The sequence below is a fragment of the Orycteropus afer genome, unplaced genomic scaffold, assembly GCF_000298275.1.
Source record: "Orycteropus afer afer isolate SDZICR_OR568_19922 unplaced genomic scaffold, OryAfe1.0 scaffold00020, whole genome shotgun sequence".
NCBI lineage: Eukaryota > Metazoa > Chordata > Mammalia > Tubulidentata > Orycteropodidae > Orycteropus > Orycteropus afer.
The window spans coordinates 15,091,197-15,113,372 of record NW_006921607.1 but is presented as its reverse complement, the minus strand read 5'-3'; the positions used below and the strand labels follow the sequence as shown (position 1 = coordinate 15,113,372).

The window sequence follows — 22,176 nt, the reverse complement described above, 5'->3', positions numbered from 1 at the left end:
TGCTAATAGAGGTTCCTTGCAAAGACTTCAACTGCAAGTATACAAACACCCTTTCTCCCCAGCTTCTCCTTCCTCGACTTCCCAGCATAACCACAGTGAACAGATAATGTCTTGTGGCCCCAGCACTAAACAAGGTTCCCGGTGTCAGTCCACAGGGACAGCAGACATCGTGCAGGGGCCCCACAATGAGGGCCGTGTTCTGCACCCCCATTGGTGGGTTCCTTCTCTGGCCCTGGGCTGCAGGGAAAGGGGCTGGAGTCAGGTTCTTGCTTGGCCCACCTTCTTCCCTTTCAGCTTCACCTCTCGCCATCTCTGGCCTTGGCTTCCACCAAGGAACAGTGAACGGCCCAGCCAGGCTGCGCTCACTGGGAAGGAATGGAAACATGTCTCTTAAGTTTCACAGAAATCATTTTGAGGGGCCTGCGTCTGGCCAATGGTGCTTAAGTTCCTGTGGTCCCAGACTTGGCTGCCAGGTTGATTTGGGGTGGAGAGTGGCCAGTGTTCCTCCCTTTAGCCTCTCGGGCCCCTTCACTGTGTGTTTTCTTGAATACTCGGACAGGTTATGAGCCCCTGGGGTTCCGGGCTGTGGCAGGTAATGCTTTGGCTAAGAATTCGGAGTCCTGTTAACTTGGAACCTTCTCCCGTTTTACTGGCTGCCCTTTAAATGGTTACAGTGTGTGCAGCACTGAGCCAGTTTGTGAAAGCCAAAGGGTTCCCAGTCTGCGAGCCTCAGTCTTCCAGAGGAAAACAGCTTCTTTGGGCCTCACTGGAAACAGTGAAGGACAGGCAGCTGGGGGGCCACCTCAGAGGCTGGTTGCTTCTTATGGCCCCCAGGGACAGGGACAAGGGACAGGGAAAGAGAATGGACTTGGCTGTCTCAGATCTGGGTTGGATCCTGACTCTTTCTCCTCCTCTCTATGATCTTGGGCAAAATTAGCCTCAGTTTCTTTGTCTGTAAAATGGGCTATTCCTTCTTAGCCCTTAGGAATGTGGGGTGGACTACGGGTGTCCCCCCTAGGACAATGTGAGTCGAGAGCCTGTAGCACAGTAGGTGGCTGGAAACTATTATTATTAGGGTGACAATACTGGATTCAGAATAAGACAGGGGGCAGGATTTGCTCCCCAAATCTTGGTAGGCAAGAGATCAAGGTCAGAGAAGAATTAGTGAGGACTGGGAAAAGGAAGGTGTCTTCAGACAGGGGGAGACTTGAGCTTTCTTCACAGGATAAGCACAAAGAAATAATTCATAGTAACAACAGCACCAACACCTTCCAGTTTTCCTGAGACCTTCTAGCTCCATTATCATCTTGTACTCCACAGTAGTCCTTTGAGGGAGGTGGGATTGCAACTAGAAGCCTCATTTACAGGTGGGGAAACTGAAGCATATCATGCAATAGAGTTCAGCTCATTGTTTCCCAGAGGTTGGGATGTGGATCACAATTGGGAGAGAAGGTATGCCACAGACAGGGACTGAGTAACAGTGAGCCATGTGATGAGGCAGTCAGTCCCCTTTGAGTTCTCTGATCTTCTGACGATCCAAGTAGAAAGAGTCCATTTGGTGATAGGCTGTCTTTAACACCTTTCTACTGGCTGGTAATCTCACTTTGGAAGAAAGAGAAGAGCAATGTCCTTAGAATTTAATGATTGTATTTGTTTTCATTGAAAACACAGCTTTTAAAAATAGAAATTTCATTGTTGTTGTTGCTAAATGCCATCGAATTGGGTCTGACTCCTAGGGACCCTAAGTACAACAGAATGACACGTTGCCTGGTCCAGAGCCATCCTCACAATCATTGCTGTGCTTCGCCTCATTGCTGCAGCCACTGTGTCAACCCATCTTGTGGAGGGTCTTGCTCTTTTTCACTGACCCTCGACTTTACCAATATGATGTCCTTCTCCAGGTGCTAGCCTCTACTGATAACATGTCCAAAATACATGAGACGAAGTCTTGTCATCCTTGCTTCTAAGGAGCATTGTGGCTGTATTTCTTCCAGACAGATTTGTTCATTTTTCTGGCAGGCCATGGTATATTCAATATTCTTTGCCAACACCGTAATTCAAAGGCATAAATTCTTCTTCGCTCTTCCTTATTCATTGTCCAGCTTTTGCACACATAGGAGGCAATTGAAAAGACCACGCATGGCGTAGGTCAGGTGCAGCTTAGTCCCCAAAGTGGTATCTTTGTTTTTTAACACTTTAAAGAGGTCTCTTGCCTATTATGCTGAGTGAAATAAGTCAATCACAGAAGGACAAATATTATATTAGTTCATTATTTTAAAAAGTCAAGGAAAGGTTTATATATGGAAGAAAACTTTCTTTGTTGGTTACCAGGGGGAGGAGGTGCAGGGGGAACAGTACAAAAACAAAAATGAAAGAGGTCTTTTGCAGCAGATTTGCCCAATGCAATACATCATGTGACTACTGTTTCTGTGGGTGTTGACTGTGGATCCAAGTAAAAGGAGATCCTTGACAACTTTGATCTTTTCTCCATTTATCATGATGCTGCTTATTGGTCCAGTTGTGAGGATTTTTGTTTTCTTTATGTTGAGGTATAATCCATACTGAAGGCTGTAGTCTTTGATCTTCATCAGTAAGTGCTTCAAGTCCTCTTCAATTTCAGCAAGCAAGGTTGTGTCATCTGCATATCACAGCGTTGTTATTGAGTCTTCTACCAATATCAATCCCACGTTTTTCGTATATAGTCCAGTTTCTTGGATTATTTGCACATTTATAGAAATGGAATAGCAAAAATACATATATTTCTATTATATAACAAATATGCATTTATCACATTATGTTTTCTATATTATTATAAATAGATTTTTGTCATCTATGATTATTATAAGGGAGCTCTGGTAGCATAGTGCCTAAGGCACTTGACTGCTAACCGGAAGGCTGGAGGTTCAAACCCACCAGCCACTCCTCGGAAGAAAGGTTGGGCAATCTACTTCCATAGTTATACTGCCTCGGAAACCCAAGGACAGGTCGCTATGAGTCAGGGCCGACTCGACAGCACATAACAACAACAACATGATTATTATGATAATAAATATACATTAAATATGTTATACTAAGGAGCCCTAGTGGTGCAATGATTAGGTGTTTGGCTGCTAACTAAAAGGTTGGTGGTTCAAACCCACCTAGCAACCCTGCAGGAGAAGAACTGGAGATCATCTCCCATAAAGATCACAGTCAGGAATACCCTTTGGAGCAGTTCTACTCTTGTCTTACTGGATTGCTGTGAGTCACAATAGACTTGAAGGCACCTAACAACAACAACAACATGAGTATATTTATTTAAATAAAATAATATAAACACCATCAGCGTATCATTGGTTTATTTTTGCAGTTACATTCTATTTATGCCAATTGTTACTGATTTTTCCATTTAAAGAGGTATAATAATAATAACTATAATATAATAACCACCACAAAATATCAGTGATGGCTATTGTTAACAAGCACCTACTAAGTGCTAGTCCTGTGCAGAGCACCTTGTAAGCATTATCTCATGCAACATCACTCAACTCTCTAAGGTAGGTATGATTATAATGTCCAGTTTAACAGATGAAGAAACTGAGGCACAGAAAGTTAAGTAACTTACCAGATCACACAACCAGTAAGTGGCAGAGGCAGAATTTGAACCCAGGAAGTCTGGCTCCATTCTCTTAATCCTATGGCCATATAGAGACTCCATTTATAATACAGCTATGTATATGATGCCATTACTGAGGTAGGGATAAGTGGGGAGGAGGAGGTTTGGGAAGATGCAGAGTGGGATTTGACGTGTTGAGCAACAGCTTGGGGGAGACACCCAGGAGGGAGCTGGATAGATGAGTCTGCAACTCTGGACTTGTGTCAGTTAGTTATGACTGTGTAACAAACCACCCCAAAACTCACTGGTATAAAGCAACAGCCCCTTGTTGGATCAGTCACACGTCTGCATGTCAATTGGGGATTGTTTTTCTAGGCCAGACTTCACTGGTGGCTCAGCTTCAAACTGTAGATCTGCAGGTTGGCCAGGTGGTGAAATTTGGGGATACCAACCTCCCTTTCCCTCTGACCCTGACCTGAATGCCTCTCCCCATTCCTGCACTCTGCCTGGGACCAGCAGGTGACATTTGAGCAAAGACCTGAAGGAAGTGAGGGAATGAGGATGCCTGTAAGAAGCGTATTCCAGAAAGAGGGAATAGCTAGTGCAAAGGCCCTGAGGTGGGATTATGCCCACTGTATTCAGGCAACAGTAGAGAAGGCCAATGTAGCTGGAAGGGGGTGAGCAAGGGGGAGAGATAAGAGCAGAGGTCAGAGTTAGCAGGGTCCTTAGCTCTTCAATGGAAGTGGACACTACCTGTATTGTTGTTGTTACTATTACTTTTCATCCTCTTTTCCTGTCCCCCACAGAACCCCCCATCCCTGGACACAGCCATCCAGCACGCCCTGGCAGGTCTGTACCCCCCGTTTGAGGCTACAGCACCTACAGTCCTGGGTCAGGTGTTCCGTCTCCTGGACTCTGACTTCCAAGGGGATGGGCTGAACTTCCTCCTGGATTTCCTGATTCCTGCCAAGCGCCTGTGTGAGCAAGTGCGTGAAGCAGCCTGTGTAAGTTAGAGAATGATGCAAGGCCCAGGGACGAGCTCTCCCAGAGCACCGTGGGGCTGGTGGTGAGCGGAGAAGGAAGGGGCTGGCGTGTGTCTTGCCTCAGAGAAAGAACTGAAAAGAATTGGGATCATTGTCCTAGTTTCATTGTTTGCTTTGAGGCAGACCTCAGCCCCCAAGTGGAGCAGGAGGGTCACCTGGGCCTGTAATCTCTGACATCTGAGAGTCAATCAGTGTGTACTATGACTGGCAGGGAGAAAGTCCTGGATAAAAGGGGCATCCTTGGGGATTTCGAACCTATCCCGGGGCTAGCATTGAGGGCATTACCAGGCAGCCTTGGCTGAGGTAGGGCAGCTCCAAAGGAACTAGCTTGAGAATGTTCGGAGCTGCCCTGGAGCCCCTAAGGCGCCAGGTCTCTCCCTGTCTTCCCCTTCAAACACAGATCTTGGGGAGGCCTCTCCCTGAGGCAACGCAGAAGGAAAAGTGTTTAAGCAGCACTGCAAATGACAGAATCCTTACTCAGACCAGGCCAGTGAGCGTTAGGCCTCTTGCACCAGTTGACCCAGAAACCAAACCTCTTGAGAACTCTGTCTCTTGTCTGGTTCTCTCTGCTTCCAGCATCATTCTTATGTACTAGGTGTTCCCACAAGGCTGGAACCAAGGCCCACTCTGGGATTATCTCTGGACTACCCCTAGAGAGTAAAATGAACTCTTCCTCATCTTACTTACAGATAGAAAAATCTCCAGGAAGTTCCCTGATTGGCCAGGTTGAGTCACATGCCCATCCCTGGATCAATCGCTATGGTTAGAGGAACGGGGTACCATGATTGGCCAGGCTTGGGTCATGTGTTCACTGCTATGGTCAGAGGGTGGAGGCCACAAAGAGGTTCTTAGGCCCCACCACTCTTTCCTGAGTTGCTCACTGCCTGTCGGAGTCATGGCACATCAGGAGCAAAAGGTGAGGGTGGGGACCATGTGTGTCACTTGCACAGTAGAAAAAAAATGAATGTGGTGGCTGAAAGTTCAGGCTTAGAAGACAACCTAGAGATGGTTGCAACCAGAAGGAAACCAGAGGTTCATTTAACATGCTTAGTACAGTGCCTGGCACATAGAAATAGCTCACAACACAGTAATTGTTAATGCGAGAGAACGAAGTTTCCCATTAAAGCATTTGTGGCCACCTTCTACATTTCGTGCAGCTCCTCCCCCATCCTCATTTCTTCTCCTTGGCTAACTATACAAGGAGCCCTGGTGGCACAGTGCATAAAGCAAGGGACTGCTAACCAAAAGGTTGGTGATTCAAACCCACCAGCCACTCCATGGAAGAACGATGGGGCAATCTACTTCCATGAAGATTTACTGCCTCAGAAACCCAATGGAAGCTGCTATGAGTCAGAATTAACTTGATGGCAGTGGCTGGTTAACTATATAACCACTCACTTCCTTTATTTGACCATTAAAACCACATCCATACTGTCTCCTTCCTCATTTCTCCCAGAGACAATGTTCACAACTCATACACTTCTTCATTTTTCTCCTTGTACTTATAAGTGAGTCTGTGTCACCTTCAAGCAGGGAGGAGTGCAGTGGGGATTAGCAGTATGGCCCTGGGTCAAATCTGGGCTCTGTCACTTTGTATTTGGGGAAGCCATGCCACCCCTCTGAGCTTTAGTTTCCTTGTGTGTAAAATGAAATTGTAATAGCATATTATTTGCCTTACAGCAATGATATACATCTATTCCTCACTTCTTGACTGTCTCGTTAATGATATTTTACATTTATGACAATAGTAAAAAAAAAATCCACTGATCTGACTAATTTGCACATTAACGACTTACATCTGGCAGTAATGAACGCCAAGGTGTGAGGTGAGAGTAATCCTGGTTGTAATGGTTAAGGTTATATGTCAACTTGGCTGGACAATGGCTCTCAGTGGCTTGGCAGTTATGTAATGATAAAATTGAGTAGTTATCTAACGATGTAATCATCTTCCATTTTATGATCTTTTGTGGTCATCCTCCAGTTTTGCATATTGACTTGGTTTTTGGAACCTAACCACATTGATAAGTGAAGAATGTGTATATAACTTAGCACAGAGCCTGGTACGCAGTAAGTGTTCAGTAACTGCAGGCTATTATTATCCCATTTCCTCCTGTATCCCTCTGAAATAAGGACATGCCAGCTTCAGTCTGTCTTTCTAACCACCAGCACCCAGAGACAGCCACTCTCAAATGAAGTCTAGTGGAACTTGGAATAGACTTTTAGACTCCAAATATGGAGGCCTGAAAACTAATCCTGCTTTGCCACTTAGCAGCTGTGTGACTACGTGCCAACTGTTTCACCTCTCTGAGTCTCAGTCTCCCACCTGTAAAGTGAGGATTATAATGCCCAAGCTCCACACAGAGTTGCTGTAAGAGTCAAATAAGATGATTCTAACTGCCGTCTCTCTGGTGCTCAGCTGTTTGCAAAATACTGTTGGGCTGTTATGTCATGTTCTGTGAAATGGTGAAAGAAAGCAGTTGGGAAGCTTTGAGGGTTAAATGAAGGGGTGAGATAACTCACAAACCCCTGAGCATTTATAGACAGGAAGATTCTCGGAAGCAGTCAAGTTTACAGTGTAACAAGGAGCTCTGGTGATATTGTGGTTAAGGCATTTGGTTGCTGATAAAAAGATCAGTGGTTTGAACCCACAAGACACTCCATGGCAGAAAGATGAGGAAGTCTGCTTCCATAAAGATTTTACAGCCTTGGAAACCCATGGGGCTCACTGTGAGTTGGAGTTGACTCTAGGGCAATGAGTTTGGTTTTGGTTTTGGAATTTATCAGAATAGGTTTCAATTTGGTAAGGTCTCTATTATTTCTGCAATTAATCATTCCAGGAAACATCTGTTTTATTAGCAGGAAGTTCAGTGTCACTCTCTGAAGACCTGCCACACACACATGCAAATTATACAAGATTGTTTGGGCATTTTCAAGCCACAGAAGTCAGACTTATGTTTTCAAAGCCAGGTACCATTGGAGTTGTTGTTTCTGTTGTTGCCACATGGTGTCACTGTAGAACACTGGTCCTGCACACCCTTTGGAAAGACTCGCTAACAGGGATCATTCCCGTCAAGGTCTACTCGATGATGACTTGCTGTGTCCACCTATGCAGAGAATTGCTGACAGCTTCTCTTGTTTTGAATGAATAAGTAAATAAGGTCTGCCTCACCTGCCATGTTGTTACCCATCAATGAGTAATAGATAGATAAATATTCGGGCTCAGAATAATGGAAACTTTCTCAAGATTCTCCAGAAAGTTAGTGGCAGAGCCAGGTTTCCTGGTTTCTCATTCAGTATTGTTTCTTCTTCTTCTTCTTCTTCTTTTTTTTTTTTTTACCCTTACCATATTTACAAAATCTTTATTTTAGTTATTTATTTATATTGTGATTTGGGTGAAAGTTTACAGAGCAAATTCACTTTCCATACAGCAGCTCACATATACTTTGTCTCATGACATTGACTGCAATTTCCCACAATGTAACAGCTCCCCTCACACTTCTCCCCCATAGTTACCTCTTCCTTGTGTCCTTCCCTCCCATGCACTCCTGACCCCTGAGCTGTCTCTCTGTGCATACACAGTCCTTTCTGTTATCCCATGATTGATGTCTCCAAGGAGTGTATCTACCTGATGTAAATGTTCAGCTCATATGCCTGTCTTTTGTTTGGCTGGCAGCTACAGGAGTGGGTTCAATTCCAGACCTGAAGGGCAGCTAGGGGCCATAGTCTCATTGGTTCCATCAAGCTCTATCAGACCAGCAATCCTGGTCCCCCCTTTTTTTTTTTTAAACAATTTTGAGTTTTGGTCCACATTGTTCTCCCTCCCTATCTAGGATGTCCTACATAGATCCCCCTCCAAGTGGTTGACAGTGGTAGCTGAGCACCATCTAGTTCTTCTGGTCTCATAGTTGTATAGGCTGAGGATCGCATGGTGTACCAGTCACTTGGGCTAATCGTTCCCATGCATCTTTGATTTTCTTCATTCTTCTTTGTTCTGGATGAAGAGAGACGCATCGTTGCATCTAGATGGCAGCTTGCAACCTTCTAAGATCCCACTTGCTACTCACCAAAGTAGGATGTGGAGCAATGTTTTGTGTAGTATTTTATGCCAATTGAGCTTGATGTCCCCTGTGACTATGGTCCCAAGCCCACAGGTCCAACTACTTGCTCCCTCTGGGTAGCTGGCTGTGGCCAAGAAGTGACTACAACATTGTCCCTTGTCAGCTCTACTATACACCTGGGAATTCTTACAGAACATACAAATACACTTGTAGAAACATTGTCTGCCAACCCTATACATTGTCTTGGGCACACTCCCCCCTGCATAGACATACCTAATACTTCAGCATGTCCACCCATCTATCCACCCGTATACCCATGTTTGCCCTCACTGACAAGCAGTACTGTATGTGCAAAAGGATTCATCTTTGTTGTCTGTACCTCCCATGTACTCTATGTCTTCCTCTTCCTCAGTGCCACCGTGTTGATCACTCACATTTGGTACACTGCCCTTCAATACTTGTCTCTACCTATCTAACAGTGTTCCCTCTTCTCCCGTCCCTCCCCTGGTAACCAAAAAAGAAAATTTCCTACCATATATAAACCTTCCCTTGACATTTTACAATAATGGACTAATACAATATTGTCCTTCTGTGATCGACTTATTTCACTCAGCATAATGTCCTCCAAGTTCATCCATGTTATGTGGTGTTTTGCAGATGCTACATTATTCTTTAGGGTTGCATAGTATTCCATCATGTTTATGTACCATAGTTTGGTTCTCCATTCTTCTGTTGATGGATATATAGGTTGTTTCTATCTTTTGGCTATTGTAAACAGTGCTGCAATGAAAATGGGTATACATATATCTATTCTTGTCCTGGCTCTCACTTCTTTAAGATATATACCTAGTAATGGAATGGCTGGGTCAAATGGTATTCCTAATTCCAACTTTTTAAGAAATTGCCATACTGCTTTCCACAGTGGTTTTATCATTTTAAAGTCCCACCAGCAGTATATGGGAGTCTCAATCTCTCCACATCCTGGCCAGCATTTGTTTTTTCTGTCTTGTTTATCTTTGCTACTAGTGCTCGGGCAAGGTGGTATCTCATTGTTGTTTGGATTTGCATCTCTCTAATGGCACAGCACATAACATAACAACAACAACAACAACAATGGCTAATGGTAGTGTAGTGCCTAAGGCACTTGACTGTTAACCAGAAGGCTGGCAGTTCAAACCCACCAGCCACTCCCCAGAAGGAAGGCTGAGTAATCTACTTCTGTAGAGATACCACCTCGGAAACCCAAAGAGGGGTCACTATGACTTGATGGCACATAACAATAACAATGGCTAATGATCGTGAGCATTTCTTCATATATTTGTTGGCCACCTGGATATCCTCTTTGGTGAAGTGTCTATTCATGTCTTCTGTTCATTTTTTAATTGGATTCTTTGTCTTTTTGTTGTTCAAGTGTTGGAGTTTTCTATAAATTCTGGAGATAAGTCACTTGTCAGATATGTCATTGCTGTATATTTTTTCCCAATCTGTATGTTCTCTTTTGACTCTTTTGGAGAAGTCTTTGGAAGCACTTAAAAATTTAATTTTGAGAAGGCCTCATTCCTCTAGTTTCTCTTCTGCTGTTTGTGCATTTTGGGTTATGCTTGATAGTCTATTTATGCCATATATTGTTGTTGTTGTTGTTGTTGTTGTTATGTGCCGTCGAGTTGGCCCCGACTCATAGCGACCCCTCCTTGGGTTTCCGAGGCAGTATCACTACGGAAGTAGGATTGCCCAACCTTCCTTCCCTAAATTTGTCCCTAGTGTTTCCTTGAGGAACTCTATAGTTTTAGGTTTCACATTTAAGTCTTTGATCCATCGGGAGGTAGTTTTTGTGTATGGTGTGAGGTACAGATCTTGTTTCATTCTTCTGCAAATGGATATCCAGTTTTGCCACCACCATTTATTAAACAAACATTCTCTTCCCCATTTAATGGATTTTGGCCCTTTGTCAAAGATCAGCTGACCAAAGGTCAATGGATCTATTTCTGGGTTCTCAATTCTATTCCATTGGTCTATGTGTCTGTCATTATACCAGTACCAGGAAGTTTTGACTACTGTGGCTGTATAGTAGGTTTTGAGATCTGGCAGTATGAGACCTCCTACTTTGTTCTTCTTCAATAGTGCTTTGCTTATCTGAGGTCTCTTTCCTTTCCATATAAAGTTAGTGATTTATTTTTCCATATCCTTAAATAATGTTGATGGGATCTGGATAGGGATTGCCTTGAATGTACAGATTGCTTTGGGTAGAATTGACATTTTCACATGTTCAGTCTTCCTATCCATGAGCATGATATGTTCTTCCATTTATGTAGATCTCTTATATGTGTCTACTTCTTCATTATAACCTCTCTCTTTAATAATTAGAGAATGGTATAAAAGCAGTTAAATGACTTTTTTAAAACACTGAAATTCTCCACATGTATTCAAAGAGTAAATGTTGTTGAAGAGAAAGGGAATCAAGGTTTATTGAATTCTTACTGAACATCTGCTATATGCCAGGCATTGCATTGGGATTTCACATGCATGTTATCTCATTTAACTGTCATACCAACCCCATAATATTCTAGGGTATTACTCTTATTGATAGAGAGCTCCCCATCTGTTTCCTACTGAAGTTCAAGGCAGGTAAGTAATTTGCACAAATTAGTGATTTGGACCTTTGAATCCATGTCCCTCTGACTCTGAAGTGGGAAGATAGGGCTTGAGCTGGGTTGTGAGAAGTTTGGGATAGATGTGGAAGAGAAGTGAGCAGGAGCCAAGCAAGAAGATCATCATGGAAAAGGTGCTTGCTAACTAGCCAGCTTGCTAATTAGTTATGGACAGGACCAGGGTAAGGCAAGCTAGGCACTTAGGGTGCAAAATATAAAGAGCCCCTCACTCTCAGGTTGTGCAAGTGCAAGGTCAGAGCTTATAGGACTCTGAGAATAGAGGCCTCCTTGAGTGTGACTCTTTTGGCATCTTACTTCCTGTCCTGGTCTAGATTCCATTTGGGAGAGGGGAGGAAGCAGACCGAAGGGTGAGGTCTTTCAGGGACAGATTATCTGATGCCAGTCCCTTCTCTCTGCAGGCCCCCTACTCACACTGCCTCTTCCTGCATGAGGGCTGGCCACTCTGTCTGCGGAATGAAGTCGTGGTCCACCTGGCACCCCTTAATCCCCTCTTATTGCGCCAGGGTGACTTCTACCTCCAAGTTGAGCCCCAGGAGGAGCAGTCTGTCTGCATCATGGTCAAGTGCCTCTCCTTGGACCTCCGCACAGTGGACAAGAAGCCTATCCCTGAGTCATCCTACCCTATACTTTTTACCCAAGAATGGCTGGAGGCCATCAATAATGACTTTGAAGGAAGTCCCCTACACAACTGCCTGGTAGCTTCAGAAAATGGGATTTCCCTCATGCCTTGGACCAAGATAACCAGCCCAGAGTTTGTAGATGACAGACCACAAGAAGCAAATGTCCTCTCCCCAGTCTGGGGATCCCTTCAATTAGAGGCACTTGATTTGGGTGGCCCCCAAAAGCTGCACCAGGCTAGGTCCTCAGGCAGCCAGGAGTTTCTAGCCTGGAGTTTGGCCAAGGGTATGGGCAGGACTAATGGGAACAAGTATCCTGGACTCATCAAGGTAGAGCAAGCCAGGACTGCAGAAGTGGCCTTCAGGTTGGGTGATGTGGCCAGCCAGGACTTAGAGGGAGATTATGTGGCTCTTCTGGACTTTTGCCAAGAGAGCAGTGGAGGGTCTTACAGCAAGTGTTCTTATGGGGCACTGGAGGAGCTATCCCAAACTAAGGAAATCCCTCCCTCTCAAAGGATGCTGCTACCCTCAGGGACCAATGGGGAATCTTCTTTGGAAAAATGGACTTGTGCAAAGTCAGCAAGCTCAAAGGAGGAACGGTGCATTTTGGGCTTGAGGCGAAAGGTCAACCATGAAACACCCATTCATGACTCAGAACACCCACCACAAGAACCCTACCTCAGTGACCTGGAGAACCCACTGGACTGTGCCTCTAGTCTCAAGGCAGGTGTCTCAGAAGAGCTAGCTGCCTCCAAGAGCCAGAGATCTCGAGGAAACCCAGAGCATAGGTCCCAGGTCAGGCCAGGACCAAGACAAGCTTCTTCTCCTTGCCTATCCCCAGCTTCTGTTCCCTCCCCTGAAACAAGGAGGAAGGAGAAGACCACGCAGGGAGATGGAAGACTGCCCAAGCCTATGACCAGCCCTAGCCAAAGCACCTCATCTTCTGGGTCCCCCAGTCCTGGACTCAAGTTCTCATTCTTGAAAGGGCAGAAGTTATCTCCTGCATCCCCTGAGAAAGCCTCGCTCCAGCACGATGGGCCTTGGAAAGTCCTGTGCTCTCTCTACTCTCCCAAATCCATCCAAGCCAAGTCCTTGGGGAAAGGTGAGGCACCCACTCACAAGGCTGGGCAAGGAAACTATGCTGGACGTGAGCTGCTTACAAGGTGGTTGCAACAGGCAGGGACCTACCTAGGCCAGCTCCACTTAGGGGTTTAGTTCATGGAGGGACATGTTAAGGGAATTGAAGTCTTATGGATCTGGAACTGAGCAAGGCTCTGTGATTTTGTCAAGAATGTCTGAGATCACAACCCACCTTTGTCATGCATGGCTGTGTGACCTTGGGGGAGTACCTAACCTCTCTGAGTCCAGGTTTCTCTCTCTGTGAAATAGGGATCTTACCACCCTCACAGTCTTCAATGGTTCAAAGAGATACCAGAAGAAAAGAGCTTAGCACAATGGCTGTACACCCTAGATCAATAGTTGTAAACTATTGTCGTTAGAGGATAAAAGAGAAAACATTTTCCCCTTTGGGAAATCCATCTTTTGCTAACATCCTTTTCTTTGTTGTTGCTTTTCCCCAGCTGGAACAACTCAGACTAAAACATCTGGCCCAGCTGTTGACTCAGGCCCACTGACGGCCACAAAGGCTGGATTCTCAGAAGCTTCTGCAGGCCCACCAGAAAGAGGCCCCACCCTGGACGAGGACTCCCCGTGGCCTGAGCCCAGCATTGGGGCTCTGAGTGTTGAGATCTGCCACTCCAGGATAGCATGCTTGCCAGGTCTTGGGGGGTTATGGGGAAGATGGGGGGAGAGCAGGAGGGCTAAGATGGGGAGAGGGAATCCGGGGGTTCCTGAGCATCCTTAGATGCTGGTGGGTGCAGAGGGGGCAGAGAAAGCCCTGGGGGCCTGGGTTCTGGACCAAGCCTCCTTCAGCCTTGGTTTCCTCACCTGTCCAATGAAGGAGGTGGATTAACTGAAGGCCAGCTCTAGGTATCTATCCATCCATCCAGGGTTCAAGGAAGTAGCCAAGGTGTGTGTCTTGGTCACATTCCCTAGAAGCAGGGTCTGCAACAGGGATGCTTAAGGATGTGATTTCTGCAGAGTATGCTCTTAGGAGAGAGGAGGGAGGGTTGCTGGATGGGGCAGGGAAGGAGGTGAGCAGGGATCTGGTCTCAGCCTGAGGCCATGGGGAGCTCTGGAGTGTGAATTACACCATAAGGCACAGAGGCAGGCTTTTATACCTCTGTCCCTCAGCCATTAACTGAGAGCTGATCCTGCAGTTCCCTGCCTTCTCCAGTTTGTAGTAGCCCTTTGCAGGGCTATTCATAAAGTTTTTCAGTAATACATGAGACAGTGATTCACTCCTATTCATAACGTTTTCACTGGCCAATTCTTTGAGAAGTGGATGGCCCCTTCCTTCTTCTGAATCTGTCGTAGTCTGGAAGGGTCACTGAAACCTGGTATTTGAAATACTGGTGGCATAGCTTCCAGCTTTACAGCAACACACAGCCACCGCAGCACAACAAACTGACAGACATGTGGTGGGGCAGCTTGAGAAAACAAAGTCAATTAGAATAAAATGTGCAAAGACCTGGAGTTAGAAAGCCAAAAGGGAAGGACACGCGCCGCATTTCACAAACTGAAAGAACTGAAGAAAAATTAAAGCTTCAAGTTGCAATATTGTAAGATTCTATGGGCAAAATGATGCAAGAAACATCAAAAGAAGATGGAAGGGAGTACACAGAGTCACTGTACCAAAAAGAATTGGTCGATGTTCATCCATTTCAGGACGTGGCAAATGATCAAGAGTGAGTGGTATTGAAGGAAGAAGTCACAGCTGCACTGAAAGAATTGGCAAAAACAATCTCCAGGAATTGACAGAATACCCACTGAGATGTTTCAACAAACGGATGCCGCACTGGAGGCACCCATTCAGCTATGCCAAGAAATTTGGAAGACAGCTACCTGGCCAACTGACTGAAAGAGATCCATATTTGTACCCATTCCACAGAAAGGTGATCCACTGATTGTGGAAATTATCAACCAGCATCGTTAATATCACATGTAAGTAAAATTTTGCTGAAGATAATTTATAAATGGTTGTAGCAATATATTGACAGGGAACTTCCAGAAATGCAAACTAGATTCAGAAGAGGATGTGGGATGAAGGATATCATTGTTGATGTCAGATGGATCTTACCTGAAAGCAAAGAATACCAGAAAGATATTTACCTGTGTTTTATTGACTATGCAAAGGCATTTGACTGTGTGGATCATAACAAATTATGGGTAACATTGAGAAGAATGGGAATTCCAGAACACTTAACTGCTCATGAGGAACCTATACATAGACCAGGAGGCTGTCGTTTGAACAGAACAAGGGGATACTGCATGGTTTAAAATCAGGAAAGGTGTGCATCAAGGTTGTACCCTTTCCCCATATTTATTCAATCTGTATACTGAGCAAATATTCTGAGAAATCAGACTATATGAAGAAGAACGTGGCATCAGGATTGGAGGAAGACTCATTAACAACCTGCAACAAGCAGATGGCACAACCTTGCTTGCTGAAAGTGAAGATGACTTGAAACACTTACTGATGAAGACTACAGTCTTCAGTATGGATTATACCTCAACATAGAGAAAATGAAAATCCTCACAACTGGACCAATTAGCAGCATCACAATAAATGGAGAAAAGATTGAAGTTCTCAAGGATTTCATATTACTTGGATCCACAATCAACATCCATGGAAGCAGCAGTCAAGAAATCAGACGTCACATTGCACTGAGCAAATCTGCTGCCAAAGAACTCTTTAAAGTGTTGAAAGCCAAAGATGTCACTTTGAAGACTCAGGTGTGCCTAATCCGAGCCATTGTATTTTCAATTGCCTCCTATGCATGTGAAAGCTGGACGATGAATAAGGAAGATTGAAGAAGTGTTGATGCTTCTGAGTTGTGTTGACGAAGAATACTCTGAGTACCATGGCCTGCCAGAGGAAGGAGCAAATCTGCCCTGGAGGAAGTGCAGCCAGAATGCTCCTTGGAAGCGAGAATGGCCAGACTTCATCTCACCTGCTTTGGCCATGTTGTCAGAAGGGACCATTATTCCCTGGAGAAGGATGTCATGCTTGGTAAGTGGAGAGTCAGTGAAGAAGGGGAAGACCCTCAACCTCAACGAGATGGGTGATGCAGGCGTCGCAATGATAGACTCAAGTATAGCCAAGATTTTGAGGGTGGCTCAGGACCGGGCAGTGTTTCTTTCTGTTGTGATAGCGTCACCGACTTGACGGTGCCAACAACAGTGGCCACCTGCATCCATGGCTTGTGGGCTCTTTCTCCATCTTCAGGGTTACCTCTCTCTGATCTTCCATCTTGACATCTTTCTCTGACATGCCAAAGCCTGGAAATGTTCTCTGTTCAGGGGGTCACTGAGAGTCAGAAGCCACTTGATTAGATGGCAACTGGGTTTTTTTTTGGTTGTTTATTAAGGATTAATGTGATCAGATTGAGCCCACCTGGGTAATCCAGGAGAATCTCCCCATCTCAAGGTCTGACCCTTAATCATATCTACAAGTTCCCTTGTGCTGTATAAGGTAACATGGTCATGAGTTCTGGGGATTATGGTGTGGACATGTTTGGGGCCATGACTCTGCCAGCCACAGGTATAGAAGCCTTCAGAGAGGGCTTCTGAGACTTCACTGCAAACCCCACACCCAGGAGAGAATGAATCAGGCCCTAAGGGCTGAGACACCTCCCCTCCCGAGGCTCTCAGTTGCTCCATGTCATACTTTTGAAATATTTTTTTTTTACTTTAAGATTTCTATACAAACAAAACAAACAAACAAACGTACTGCCGTGGAGTTGGATCCGACTCATAGCGACCCCTCCTTGGATTTCTGAGGAGTTATCACTACAGACGTAGATTACCCAACCTTCCTTCTGAGGAGTGGCTGGTAGGTTTGAACCGCCAGCCTTCTGGTTAGCAGTCAAGTGCCTTAGACACTACACCACCAGAGCATTTTGTATTTTACTTAGGAATATATTCACACTTGTTTCAATGTGAAAGTTCTTTAATTTCTTTGCCAATTAAGTGACTTGTCATCCCCTCAATGGGAGTGAATCTAATGTCACAGGAAGGGGCAATAAGTTTTTTCTGTGGTTTTGGGTGCCCCCTACTCACCACCTTCCAACTTGCTGTCCCCACTTTCTTCTGAGACTCATAGACCAGTTTGAATAGCACAGCTTCAAGCCAGGGGCCTGAAGTGCTAATGATGGCATTTCTGACACCAGCTATTGGATGACAGTGGCATTTGGGGCAGATGGATGACCCAACTGATGGCAAATCAGGTAGACAGTTGCTGGTCACCCTAGTGGACTCAACCAGCATTCATGTGCCCAGCCAACAGAGCCCAGTGCCAGGCAGAGTTTGATGGTGACTCAGACACGTGCACTGCTTACTCTGTCCAATAGGAATGGTCTGAGATTGAAGTCTGTGTTACTCAAAGTGTGGTCCAGGGACCGACGGCATTGGCATCACCTTGGTGCTTACGAGGACTCCTGAATCAGAGTCTACGCTCTAGCAAGATGCCCAGGCACACTGAGAGTTTGGAGGTACGGCTGTAGCCATCCATCCACTTGTCAATCAGTCGCAGACACTGATTACCTATGCCAGTGCTGAGTGCTGGGCTCAACAATTTGCATGAGTATACACAGTTAGAGCTCTCAGTCTTGCAGGATCTAATGGAGACCTCTGTTTGCCCTGGGAGAGGATCTTCTAAAAAGGGCAGCGAGGATGTCTTCCTGGAGGAGGTGGCAAAAGATGAGGAGACTTTCACTAGATTTAGTAGGAGAGAAGGGATAGCATGAACAAAGGTGGGGTGGTGGGAGAGGGTCAGGCTTGTTTAGACAATGACCGTATGGCTGGGCCATAAGTGTCAAATAGGAAATGAGGATAGAAGAGTATGAAAACCCGAGGGAGACTTCAGTGACAGGTCAAGAAGTTGAGCTTCCTCCTACAGGCCATGGGGAGCCACAGAAGGTTATTGAGCAGGGGAATACCATCACGGGAGCTGTGATTGAGCTACAGTCATCAGGTTTCTTGTGGTTGTTGCTAGGTGCTAATGAGTCAATTTTGACGCATAATGACTCCATGTCCCATAAGGTTTTCTAGGTTGTCATCATTATAGGGGCAGAGCACCACCAGGTCTTTCTCCCATGAAGCTGCTGGGTGAATTTGCTAAACTTTTGGTTAGCAGCTGAGTGCTTAACTACTAGGCCACCATGGGTCCTCTCTCTCTCTCCATACGTAATAGAGAGAGAGACATAAAGGAGCTGTGGTGGTGCAGTGCCTAAGGCATTTGCCTGCTGACCAGAAAGTTGGTCGTTCAAACCCACCAGCCACTTTGCAGAAGGAAGATGGGGCAATCTACTTCCGTAAAGATTTACCACCTTGGAAACCCAGTGGGGGTCACTATGAGTCAAATTTTCAAACATATATGAGAGAAAGAATGTGCCAGGTGGCTTGGCCCCTTGTAAGCCATGCTTGTGATGACTTCTTGGCCTTGTCTAAGGTTTCCTGGGCTGTAAAGGGCCTTGTGCACTTTACAGGGTTATGCCTAGTGGGGGTGGGGTGGTGGTCGTTGCAGGGCAGCCCCGAGGGAGGTGGCTCTGTGGGTGACTCCAAGCCCGGGATGCAGGACAGGTCCATTTCTGGAGGAGGCTTGGGCCTCTTTCCCCTCTGATGATGCCCCCTCCCCACCAAGGCAGCCAGGCTGTGCTGACTCCTTGGGCCTCAGCCCTTTGACCCCCATGGGGAGTGTGGGGCAACTAGCCTAGATTTCTGGGAACAGGAAACAGCCTGTGGAGAATCCACAGCTGAAAGACTAAACAGTGAGCTGCGGAGTAAGTAGTGAGCTGGGTTCATGGGGCCGCATACATCCACGCCCTGGTCTGGGGACAGACATGATGATAACAACTTCAGTTTGTTGAGTCCTTGCTGTATTTTAAGTGTCTCTCAGGAGTTGTCTCATTTAATCCTCGAAGTAACCTAATAAATGCAGGACTTTTATTCACCCCATTAGACAGATGAGGAAAACAAGGCTCATCGATGCACTGACTTGCCCAAGGACACACAGCGAGTCAGTGCAGACCTGGGACTCGAACCCTTGTCTGTGACCCTGAAAATCATTCCATGAGGTCTGCCTCTCAGGGTGCCTAGTACAGAGGGAGTCCAGAGGAAGGTGAGGCTAGCTACCTCTGCATGGAGGAGAGAGAGAGGTTCAGGGAAGACTTCTCTGAGGAAGTGTCTTTGACCTGAGTCTTCAAGGATGAATGAGTTACGAGTTCACAAGAGGAGAGAGACAAAGGGACCAAGATGAGCAAGGACCTGGGACCCACAGAGCAGGTTCACATAAAGAATCCACTAGCATCCCAATTGTGCTGTGTGTCCTCTCTCCTCCAGGTGGTCGGGACAGGGCAGGGCGGCCACTGCTTCTGGTGTCAGCCAAGGAGGGATCTTGGGACGCGCCATGGTGCTCGGTTTCAGAAGTCACCAAGTTGCTCTCCTACCTGTGTACCATCCCCAGGTAAGGGGCTGGGTCACCCTAGCCACTCCATCCCCACCTCACCCTGTTGGCCCAGAGCCCTGGACCAGAAGCCAAGTGGAGAAACACCGGACAGTTCTGTCTCTTCACAGAGCCAACCCCAGGCCAGGTGCCTGAGGACACAGTGGTGAAAAGAGACAGACTCAGTCCCTGGCCTCAGGGAGGCCCAGGGAACAGGACACAAACTGAGAACAAGCATTGTTCTGGTGCACGTTAGTGTGGGAAAGAAAACAGAGGAATGCTGTGAATCCGTGGCTGGGAAACTTGAGCCTCAGAATCACCTGGGGCTGTTGACACTGAGGGCTGTACCCCATCCCCAGGCTCTCTGACGGGTTGGTCTGGGGTGGAGCCCAAGGGCCTGGGAATTTGCACTGGTCACAAGTTTCTGAAGAAACCCTGGTGGCTTTGTGGTTCGCATTCAACTGCTAACTGAAAGGCTGGTGTTTGTTTGACCCGAGAAAGATGTGGCAATCTGCTTCTGAAAAGATTACGCCCCCACCAAGAAAAAAACAAAACTATTGCTGTTGAGTCTATTCTCATAAAGACTTTACAGGACAGAGTAGAGCTGCCCCATAGAATTTCCAAGCCTGTGGCATAGTGCCTAAGGCAACTGACTGCTAACCAGAAGGCTGGTGGTTCAAACCCACTGGCCACTCCTCGGAAGGAAGGTTGGACAATCTACTTCCATAGTAATACTGCCTCCAAGGGGCACAAGGAGGGGTCACTATGAGTTGGATCCAACTCCATGGCAGTGAGTTTGGTTTGGTTTTTGGTTTATATAAAATGGTGTAGTATTTGCATATAACCTACAAATGTCCTCCATATAGTTTAAATCATCTCTAGATGACTTATAATAATATAACAGAAATGCTATGCAAATAGCACTTTACACTCCCTCTTAGCCTTTTTGGGATTGCTTGGACCACTTAATTGCTTCCTCCTCCTATATTTTCCATCTGTGGTTGGTTGGATCCTTGGATGTGGAACCTGCTGATAGGAGGGCCCACATTAGTCTTATCATCCCTATATTACAAATGCAGAAATAGACTCTCAGAGAGATGACATAGTTTGCTCAAATCAACAACAGCAGTAACTAGGCCAATTTGAGATATCTTAAGGTAAGCACTAAAAATGACCCGTGAGCTCAGTGCACTGTGGCTGAGGTGTTTTGGCTGCAGGGAGGGTGTTTTGGTTGTAAGTCACAGAAATTCCAACGCACAATGTCTTAGCTGGTAAGGAAGTTTGCATCCTGTACCTCTGACTTAAAGAGCTCTGGAGATGCAATGGTTAAGTGCTCAGCTGCTAACCAAAAGGTCTGCAGTTCTGTGGGGGAAAAGATCTGAGGGTCTGCATCTGAATAGACTGTTGTCATTGTTGTTGCTGTTGTTGCTGGGTGCTGTGGAGTCTGCTGGACTCCTAGTGACCGTGTGTGCAACAGAATGAAACACTGCCTGGTCCTATGCCAGGCTCACGATCCTTGCTATACCTGAGCCCATCGCCACAACCACTGTGTCAATCCATCTTGTTGAAGGCCTTCTCCTTTCTCATTGACCCTCCTCTTCACAAGCATGATATCCTTCTCCAGGGACAGGTCCCTTCTGACAAAATGACCAAAGTAGGTGAAACGAAGTCTGGCCATTCTTGCTTGCAAGGAGCATTCTGGATGCACTTCCTCCAGGACAGACTTGTTAGTTCTTTTGGCAGTCCATGTACTTTCAATATTCTTCACCAACACCACAACTCAAAAGCATCAACTCTGCTTCAGTCTTCCTTATTCATTGCCCAGCTCTCACATGCATATGAAGCGATTGAAAATAGCAAGGGTTAGGCACACCTTAGTCTTCAAAGAGACATCTTTGCTCTTCAGCACTTGAAAGAGGTCTTTTACAGCAGATTTGCCCAGTGCAATATGTCTTTTGATGTCTTGACTGCTGCTTGCATTGGTGTTGATTGTGGAACCAAGTAATATGAAATCCTTGACAACTTCAATCTTTTCTCCATTTATTGTGATGTTGCTTATTGTACCAGTTGTGAGGATTTTCATTTTCTTTATGTTTAGATGTAATCCATACTGAAGACTGTAGTCTTTAATCTCCATCAGTAAGTGTTTCAAGTCATCTTCACTTTCAGCAAGCAAAGTTGTGTCATCTGCATATCACAGGCTATTAATGAGTCTTCCTCCAATTCTAATGCCATGTTCTTCATCATATAGTCCAGCTTCTCAGATTATTTACTCAGCATACGGATTGAGTAAGTATGGTGAAAGGATACAACCTTGATGCACTCCCTTCCTGATTTTAAACCATGAACTATCCCCTTGTTCTGTTCGAACAACAGCCTCCTGGTCTATGTACAAGTTCCTCATAAGCACAATTCTAAAGTTCCCATTCTTCTCAATGTTGTCCATAATTGGTTATGATCCACAAAGTCAAATGTCTTTGCATAGTCAATAAAACACAAGGAAACATCTTTCTGGTGTTCTTTGCTCTCAGCCAAGATCCATCTGACATCAGCAATGATATCCCTCATTCCACATCCTCTTCTGAATCCAGCTTGCATTTCTGGAAGTTCCCTGTTGATGTCTTGCTGCA

The 22,176-nt window shown here is 45.6% G+C and overlaps 1 protein-coding gene across 1 annotated transcript in view; it reads left to right on the top strand.

Moving 5' to 3' along the window:
- Positions 1-22,176, top strand: part of KIAA1755 (KIAA1755 ortholog) — a 57,660-nt gene that overhangs the window by 6,363 nt on the left and 29,121 nt on the right. The window contains 5 exon segments of the mRNA XM_007934746.1: positions 4,402-4,599; positions 11,764-13,084; positions 13,563-13,760; positions 19,444-19,567; positions 19,906-19,921. Coding sequence (XP_007932937.1) covers positions 4,402-4,599; positions 11,764-13,084; positions 13,563-13,760; positions 19,444-19,567; positions 19,906-19,921 — 1,857 coding nt within the window.